Here is a 9707-nt window from a genome sequence, read left to right as displayed (position 1 = left end):
ATCAGGTGGAGAAGGACTTGGCTTCACTTGGCGTTTCCAATTGGCGTCAGTTGGCACAGAGGAGAAACGACTGGCGTGCTTTGCTGAACTCGGCCAAAATCGCTTAGGCGGTTACAGCGCCAAAAAAGAAGAAGAAGAAGATCCCACCGCTGAAACCGGGGAAACCAGCCAACAAAGGAGAGTCATATCGTCCGATAACTCTCCTTTATTGAAGACACCTGACCTCAACGAATCATCAGCATGGTTTCCGTAAAGTGCACAGCACAACAACAACATTTGAGTAGTCCACTTGCAAAGTGCTCTATGTAACTTTTTTTTCGATTTTTAGTTTTTGGTGGTTACGTACTAGTATTTAAAGTAGTTTCATGTCCACTAACAATACTGTGCAAAATCCTTATATATTCTGAAATAAATAGCATCAAATGTTAGCTACTCTAGCAAAAGTCGCTACAATACTTACTGTATGTATGCTACGATATTTATTGTACGTATTTATGCAAGTTAAAAAGTCTCCATCTTCTGATGAACTTAGATGACTGCAAGAAAACGTAGTTTCGGTGCCTAGTGGAAGACGTCGTAAAAAAAACGCGAAAAACTATAAAAAGCTAGCTATTTAAAAGCTACTGTTTCAAAACTCGCTATATTAATTTTGTAGATATAAAATTTGCAAAAACTACCATACTGCGATTTTGTTTTTTAATGTTATTAGGCTCTTACTTAGATTTTAATTGTTTTTATAGATTTTTTTTAATTTATGGCTTACTATTATAAAATTACATAACGCTGTGGACTACTCATTTAACGCCATAAACGCCCAGGTAACTCGTGGCCCTAACCGTAACCGTCCCTGTGAGAGAACAGTTCTAGTAGCGTTGGATCTGTCAAAGGCGTTTGACACCGTCAGTCACTCCACGCTACTAGAAGACATAGAGGCCTCCTCGGTTTGCTCGATAATGCCGTCTGGGAATGAAATTGATGACTTGTGCTCGAAAGTAAACGGTTACCTCTCCGCGCTTTCTCTCTTCTTCACTGCAAGGGGCCTAACCCTCTTTCGTTCGTTGAGGTTGACGACAACGGTTGAGGGACTAGCAGATCTGAGCGGGAATGTTTTAGCCGCCAAAAAAACAACAACAACAATTCACTAAAGTATGTCAAACTGAAGTACATTTATCATAGAGCCTGACCTTAGCCAACTAATGTCGTGTCTAGCGTCTGCTTTTTTAGATGCTCAAAAGTATTCTCATTTTCTCGTCTACACCCGTTATCTATTTTTTTAATACATATCTAACTTCAGATCCAGGGGCAAATATTACATTTGAAATGGCGCGGAAATGCAAAAGGTCAGACCGTATTTCAATAACATTACTGCAAACCATCGTTTATCATTTTGTAACCGTACGCATGCTCTTTTATTCCCATATTAAATTGAAACTATTTTTGATTGTTATTTTCTAATCTTTGCAGAATTGTATAAAGAAAAAACAGAACCGGTGAGAAAGAAGACATTGAATGACAAAGATAGACAAATTGTAGAATTAACTGATGAGGACTCATGTCAATCTTCTCGTTCGTCGTTGCTTTCAATGTCGTCGAGTAAACCAACATCTCATAGAAGACTACGCAAAAGAAGTCGCCAGCAAGAAAAAAGTAACAGTAATACTGATCGCTGTAGCGCAGAGTTCGAAAGCAACGTTTTAGTAGAAGACAATAGTTTGTCCGATTTAACAGCATCCGCTAAATCCAACCGTAATGGGCCGTCTGAAAACACGATAAAAAATTTGGAGGATGAAACGAAATCACTAGACATTCAAAAGAATCACAATACTAACGACTTAGTTATCAGCGATGATGCAGAACCGTCGGGATCATCCATTTCTGGCTATACAGGCGCAGATGAGCCTGCCACAGATATCAGTTCGGTTGCGACAGAGTGCTCAGCCGAACTCTCCCTAAATATGCAACCTTCGTCTTCACTTTCGCATTCGCGAATAGATTTTTTTAGAGATGTGGTGCGAAGCATGAATAGCTTGGTGAATAAGAAGATGCANCACAGAGTGCTCAGCCGAACTCTCCCTAAATATGCAACCTTCGTCTTCACTTTCGCATTCGCGAATAGATTTCTTTAGAGATGTGGTGCGAAGCATGAATAGCTTGGTGAATAAGAAGATGCAGGATATTGGCTTAGCATTGAAGCGTGAGAGCAAGGTTATTCCTGCCCCTAATAATGAAATATTGTGCATCATCAAATGGTCCAACTTTTTGGATGCCTTTAATGAAGGTTTTGTTTTCATATGGCAAGTAAAGCTACGAGATGACCAAACATTCTTCGCGGCAACTATCAGCAACATGATGCCTATGGTACTGGACGCTGTGGGTGTCATAAATATTGCAGCATTGCCAATACCGCAGCTACCTTTGCTGGGTCGCATGCTGCTACAACGTTGCCGCAGTAATCAAACTCGTGATTTGGCGATTGTAATGCAGGGTCGGGCGAAGTACTGGCTTGTTAAGGGTTTCTTGCGTGCTGATAAGTCTAGCGCTTGTGCCAAGCCAACGCCAAAATCTCACCCTTTGCTTACGCGTAAAATCAATGTACTATCCAGTTTGTTGGCCAAACAGCATATTCGTGAACTTAATAAAAAAGTCGTACAAAAACAGAACGAGCAGCTGCGAGAAACGCCAGATGCAGAAAAAAGCAATTCAACCGTTTCAGCCCAAAACAGCAGCAAAGTGCAACCATCTCTTCCATCGCCAGTTCTTCGCGAACAAAAAGTATCTGCAAATATTAGTAATAACAACAGTAAAAGCACTTGCGATATGCTTAACGCAAAACAAGGATCAAGTGGAAGAAAAACGCAACAGCAAAATAAACTCCAGCCACCGATAGTGCGCTGCCCTGTGCCGCCTAGTACAATAAGCAGCAGTACATTGACTACAATTGATAAATCAAAATCGTATACTGGGTTATCGAAGTTGCAGGAACTAATTGGAAGTAGTCACTATACGGAAATGAAGACAAACATTACTTTTCGGAACCTTACTTCGCTTGATATTAATGATCTGGATGGGCTAGACGTGACATCTGAGCCACATCGTTGGCTTGTACTTGATCTTTATAAAGACTTTTCGCATATATATGTTCCAGACTTTCAAGAACTAGTGTCTCTCGATCGCATTCAGAAAGTGATGACCTTCAGTAGACAAAAGCAAAAGATTGTCAAATTGCAATTCTTCCAAAACGCCGCCTATGATGCGTTCGTAACTCCGACTTCTCAACGTAAAATTTATTTTGGTCCTTTAAAACTTAATACGCCCCCACCATTGTTGATTTTGTTACAAAGCGTCGACGGAAAGATGGTGTTGCGAGAATCATATCAACAAATGCACAATATACAAGCGGATTCAAACGACAGTACCTCAGCTTTTTGGTTAATCCGGAAGAATGGCCAGGTAAATACTTTAAGATTTTAAGCATGGTTAAAATGTTGGCTCCGTTTTTAGAAAGTTGTGTGATTCTTTTAAAAAATTTAGACACAGTTGAAATCTGGCGGGTATTAAATAAAAAAAAACCAATTTAAATTTGAAACTTTTTTAGAACCTTCTTTTATTTCTATTTAAATNCTTCTTTTAAAAAATTTCCCACTATTAATAGACACATGCAGCTCAATTGTGAACTTAAACTTTCTCTATTTTCTGTATTTTTTTATTGTTAGATTAATTATATAATTAATATTAATATTAATTAGATTATCAAATTGATATATACATACTTTATTAGTTCAGATTTGATTGGATCGTAAATAAGATCTGCTTCAGTTGAAATCTGGCGGGTATTAAAAAAAAAAAAACAATTTAAATTTGAAACTTTTTTAGAACCTTCTTTTATTTCTATTTAAATGAAAGATTTACTATTAGAATTAATTTCCACGCCAAAATACCCGTACTTTAGAGATTACACCCGCCATTAATACTTGGACATCCCTTTCGTCGATCGATTGAGCCTGTTTTCGCCACATTCTGCGGAACTGCGTTATTCTTGAAGCCGTGCATTTTGTTTTTTTTTTTTAAATTTTGATTTCATATGGGCCCAATAACGCTCGATCGTTTGCAGCTCTGGGCAATTCGGAGGATTTAGTACAATGGTGATTTCATTTTGTGTATAAAACTCTTGAGCTTTTTTGCACAATGGCTTGTTGCCAAATCAGGCCAAAACAATACAGGTTCTCAGAACAACACTCCAGGTGCAACAAAATGTTCAGAAAGATTCGGACTCCTTTTCAAAGTCCTTAGAACATNTATTTTGTTTTTTTTTTTAATTTTGATTTCATATGGGCCCAATAACGCTCGATCGTTTGCAGCTCTGGGCAATTCGGAGGATTTAGTACAATGGTGATTTCATTTTGTGTATAAAACTCTTGAGCTTTTTTGCACAATGGCTTGTTGCCAAATCAGGCCAAAACAATACAGGTTCTCAGAACAACACTCCAGGTGCAACAAAATGTTCAGAAAGATTCGGACTCCTTTTCAAAGTCCTTAGAACATCCTTCTACACTATTTTATTTATAGTGCCTGATTTTCCGCCAGATTCTTTCTCTCAATGCTGCAATTTTTCTTGATATTTTACAATGCATTTTGTACCGTCGACCTTCCAATTTTCAGCAATTTTACTAACCGACATTAGGAGATGTGTAGATTTTGTACGCATATGAAAATTAACTGTAATAAAAAACAACGATTGTAAAATCAGCACACTAAATAAACGGCTGATCGAGTAGTCGATAACAAAGTTGTGCTATGTAGAGTACTGCCAGATTTCAAATGAAGCAGATCTTATATAATNACGCATATGAAAATTAACTGTATTAAAAAACAACGATTGTAAAATCAGCACACTAAATAAACGGCTGATCGAGTAGTCGATAACAAAGTTGTGCTATGTAGAGTACTGCCAGATTTCAAATGAAGCAGATCTTATATAATTATCGCTTATTTACTAAAAGACTGGCACAACTGAAAAAACTAAATTTTTTAATTAATCATACACCCTTATTCTAGAACCCGCATTTTCGTAACTCGTAATTTGNTACGCATATGAAAATTAACTGTAATAAAAAACAACGATTGTAAAATCAGCACACTAAATAAACGGCTGATCGAGTAGTCGATAACAAAGTTGTGCTATGTAGAGTACTGCCAGATTTCAAATGAAGCAGATCTTATATAATTATCGCTTATTTACTAAAAGACTGGCACAACTGAAAAAACTAAATTTTTTAATTAATCATACACCCTTATTCTAGAACCCGCATTTTCGTAACTCGTAATTTGTAGCTATGCTACGAAAAAACGAAAAACAGACATGCTGCAACGATTGCGGAAATCTGTGCAGCATTGGCAGCTATTAGTTGTTTTTCGAGGAAAGCTGTATAAAGGAAAACAAAGGGGAACGGAATTAGAAAAACGCTCTACAAGTGCTTATTTATAGTAAAATTTTTTGGATTTACATATTTTGAAGGAAAAGATGGATTCCATTGCACTTGCAATTCTAGCAGCAGAGTAAGAGCGCGCTATGGAAANCGAAAAACCGACATGCTGCAACGATTGCGGAAATCTGTGCAGCATTGGCAGCTATTAGTGGTTTTTCGAGGAAAGCTGTATAAAGGAAAACAAAGGGGAACGGAATTAGAAAAACGCTCTACAAGTGCTTATTTATAGTAAAAGTTTTTGGATTTACATATTTTGAAGGAAAAGATGGATTCCATTGCACTTGCAATTCTAGCAGCAGAGTAAGAGCGCGCTATGGAAATGATTTCACAAAGGTATGCGGAGCTGTTAGGCATAGTAACCATGCACGCATCTGTCAGTTTCTGTTTGACTTGTTGAACCACAAGCCATAACTCGTCCTATGCCTGAAGAACTGGTATTCAATCGAGTTAATACAATACCAGCTTCTTCCAAGCCATTGAAAACATGTCGTCAAGTTCCACTAACGGCAGCCCTAAGAAGCATGCAGCCTCAATNTTTGTTGAACCACAAGCCATAACTCGTCCTATGCCTGAAGAACTGGTATTCAATCGAGTTAATACAATAACAGCTTCTTCCAAGCCATTGAAAACATGTCGTCAAGTTCCACTAACGGCAGCCCTAAGAGGCGTGCAGCCTCAATAGGGTCGGTCCACAGGGACAAAGGCGTTAGGGTTGTTGGGTTTTCCAGGCGTACGAAGAGATGTTTCGAGTCATGAGATGTCTCCGCATGCCGGACACTCATTTGATACATCTGCGTTTATTCTGCTCAGGTATGAGTTTAACCTGCTACAGTAGCCAGAGCGAAGTTGGGCTTTTGTATTTCTTGTGTCCCGAGATGAAACTCCGTCTCGTCAATGTCCGGTGGTTGTGCATTCACAGGTCTGGAGTCTACATAACTCGAGACTGACTCCCTGTGAATGCCGTTCAGGGCCTGTCGATATGCTGACGGGTCCAGAGGTTATTTAATGAACCTCTGGACTTCGTCCGTCGTGGGCCCATTTGGGTGACCACGTCTATGGCTCCCAACAAGGAACTGCTTGCCGAGCATTGTATTATGCTCCTTGATCGGGAGCAATTTCGCCTCGTCGTGTAGGTGGTGTTCAGGCGACATCAGAAGGCATCCAGTCGCTGTCCGTAGTGCGGTGTTCTTCGTCGTCTGCAGCTTGATCCACTGCGTCCTAAAAGTCCCCGGCGACCACACTGGTGCTGCGTAATTTAAAACCGGCCGGCCTATTGCCTTGTATGTTTCCAATAACGTTTCTTTGTCTTTGCCCCAAGTACTGCCGGCTAGCGACATGAGGACCGTTGCGGCTCTGTACTTTGTTGTTGTTGTTGTAGCGGCTACAACAACCCCGCCCAGGTCGGTTGATATCTCAGTCGTTGTCGTCGAGTTCCAGTAACGGCAGCCCCAAAAAGCGTGCATCCTCTATGGGGTCGGTCCACAGGGACGACGCCATGAGGGTTGTGGGGTTTTCCGGGCGTGCGAGGGGTCCCTCCGCATGCCGGACATTCGTTCGGCACATCCGCGTTTAGCCTGCTGCAGTAGCCAGAGCGAAGTTGTGGGAATGTTTTTCTGGTCTCCCGAGGCAGATGGAGCTCCGTCGCGTCGATGTCCGGTATTTGTGTGCCTAGAACGGCATTCACAGGTCTAGAGTCTACATAACTCGATACTGAGTCCCTGTGAATGCCGTTCAGGACCTGTCTGTAAGCTGACGGGTCCAGAGGCTGCTTAATGAATCTCTGGACTTCGTCCGTCAGTTCATATAGATACCTCCTGACGTGCCTTGGCGAGGGCTCCTCTGCAAGCAGCTGTCTATTTGGGTGGCCACATCTGTGGCTCCCAACCAGAAACTGCTTGCAGAGCATCGGGTTGTGCTCCCTAATTGGGAGCATTTTCGCCTCATCGTGGAGGCGGGGTTCTGGTGACATCAGGAGGCATCCGGTCGCTGTCCTAAGTGCTGGGTTTTGTACTGTCTGTAGCTTCATCCACTGCGTCCTACTAGTCCCCCGGCGACCACACTGGTGCTGCGTAGTTTAAAACCGGCCGGCCTATTGCCTTGTATGTTGCCAGCAACGTTTCTTTGTCTTTGCCCTAAGCACTGCCGGCTAGCGACTTGAGGACCTTGTTGCGGCTCTGTACTTTATTGACAATAGCGGTTGCGTGCGCAGAGAAGGAGAGCAGGCTGTCGAATGTTACTCCGAGTATTTTGGGATTATTGACCGTCGGAATTGGTGTGTCGTCGACGTGAATTCCCAGCGGTAGCCTGACCTCCTTCGTCCAGGTTGTGAACAGGGTCGCAGAGGATTTCGTAGGGGAGAGGGCTAGACACTTTGCAGTGAAGAAGCGAGAAAGTTCGGAGAGATACCCGTTTACTTTCGAACACAGGTCATCAATTCCATTCCCAGTCGCCATGATCGAGCAATCGTCGGCGTAAGAGACAATCGAGACTCCCTCTGGTGGTTGAGGGAGCTTTGAAATGTAAAAGTTAAANTCCGGTGGGGAAACACTTTGTGGTGTGCCTCTACTTCTTGAAAAATCATCTGTTTCTCGATTTCAGAAGTGGTTTTATTGAACTTTGTTACAAGACTTATTTTCTTTGTGGCCGTATCGTTCACAAAATTTGTTTTCTCTATTGCTTCAGTGCGAATATAATTTTCGTTGTGTATCCAGCGACTGGGGTCAAATTTAAAAAGAACGTTTGTAACCGTCTGCTTTTGATGCGTCAACACACAATATCTTAAAATACTTTAAATTGTACGTAGTTTAATGCATGATAAAAAACTAGCAAGGTAAACCTTTCTCTCAATTCGTCGGCCATGATTTTTTTTTGAAGTTTGCCAACATTTTAAAATCATATAAAACTGAGAGTAAAAAAAGGAATTGTTCAAAGTTGTTGTTTTAGATTGAAAATGAAAATGTATGTGTGAGTTTGTGTGTAAAATTTTAAAATTAAATTGCTTGCAAACGTCAAGAATTTGAAAAATTCCTCTCAGCGGTTCTACCTTCTTATTTTTTTATCATGGTTTAATGTATTTAGTTTTTAAAAAGCAAAAAACACAAAACGGTAACGAAAACCTCAAAGTCTATGCCAAGTTGAATAAGGAATAAAAGCGAATGGGTCTATTAGGAAACGAGGACAAATCGAAGTATCACCTGTCATCATACAAATAGTCAGCGCATTCCCGCCTTGGCATCCACGACACTGTTGACAGGTTTAAATTCGAGAACGTGGTTTTTTTATAATTTTTTTTTTTGTCGATGGTATTGCGGATTTGTTTTCATATAAAAATAGATTTTGAACGAAAATGCGCAACACCTTCCACAAAAAAAAAATTCTTAAAAATCAACGGTAACTTTTAGCGACTTGAAACTTATTAGACTAGAATTGAATGAGCTACAAAACTGTATACCCGAAAATGTTCTAAAGATTCTGATACAAAATTTGGATATTTGATGACAATTTTTTTAGGTGTAATTGTTTTTTTTTGTGATTGTGTAAGCTTTGAAACTTTAATTTATGTGATTTTTGTTATAGACTGAATTATATTTTAAACGAAAATTATTAAAAATAAATAAATAAACATAAGTTGCAAACACGCCATTGAGGAACAAAAAGAGACTTAAACCAGACCATTGCATCTTTTAACACTAGAGTACACGCGCGGCCTACTATAGTAGACCACGCTAACACTTTTGTTGATAACTTGACAGCTTTGTATGTTAGAGCGGTGTGGTTCCAGGAAAGCCGTCTGCTTTAAATTTGTCTACGGGTGAGCATTGGCTTGACTGTAGGGTTGCCAGATTTTTAATGCGCGAAATCAGTAGTTAATACCATGTCCCCACCGAAGCTAACCACGTAGTTATGGCTATTGAGTTGGTTATCCCGATAACCCACTTGATTTAGCGTAGTTTCGCCATATAAAAATGACAGCACTTAACCATTTCACTGAGATGGTTAAAAGCTAACCAACTCGAAACCACGTCGAAAGTCTGATACAACCCTGTGTTTGCCCGCCATCTGTGGGTCATTAGCGTTAAAATGTGAAGAATTCGTTCCCTACTAGTGTTTGGACTCCACTAAGATCAATTAGATTTACTCCGATTTTTGAAAAAATTTGAAATCTACTCCTCTACTCCGCTTGACTTCAAATCTATTCCGTTTTTTTCATTCATGCTATGC

The 9707-nt window shown here is 40.2% G+C and overlaps 1 protein-coding gene across 2 annotated transcripts in view; it reads left to right on the top strand.

The window, feature by feature from the left end:
* The window catches only part of ocm (over compensating males), a 50622-nt gene that overhangs the window by 33769 nt on the left and 7146 nt on the right, over positions 1-9707 (top strand). The window contains exons 5-6 of one of the 2 annotated variants that reach the window (XM_017622121.1): positions 1465-1953; positions 2078-3450. In XM_017622121.1, the coding sequence (XP_017477610.1) occupies positions 1465-1953; positions 2078-3450 (1862 nt within the window). Of the gene's footprint in view, positions 1-1464; positions 1993-2077; positions 3451-9707 lie in introns of both variants that reach the window. The other variant, XM_017622120.1, reaches the window with a different exon arrangement.

Source organism: Rhagoletis zephyria, unplaced genomic scaffold (genome assembly GCF_001687245.7).
Source record: "Rhagoletis zephyria isolate East Lansing unplaced genomic scaffold, Rhagoletis_zephyria_1.1 Rzeph_scaffold_02705, whole genome shotgun sequence".
Classification (NCBI taxonomy): Eukaryota; Metazoa; Arthropoda; class Insecta; order Diptera; family Tephritidae; genus Rhagoletis; species Rhagoletis zephyria.
This window is presented reverse-complemented; position numbering and strand designations above follow the sequence as displayed.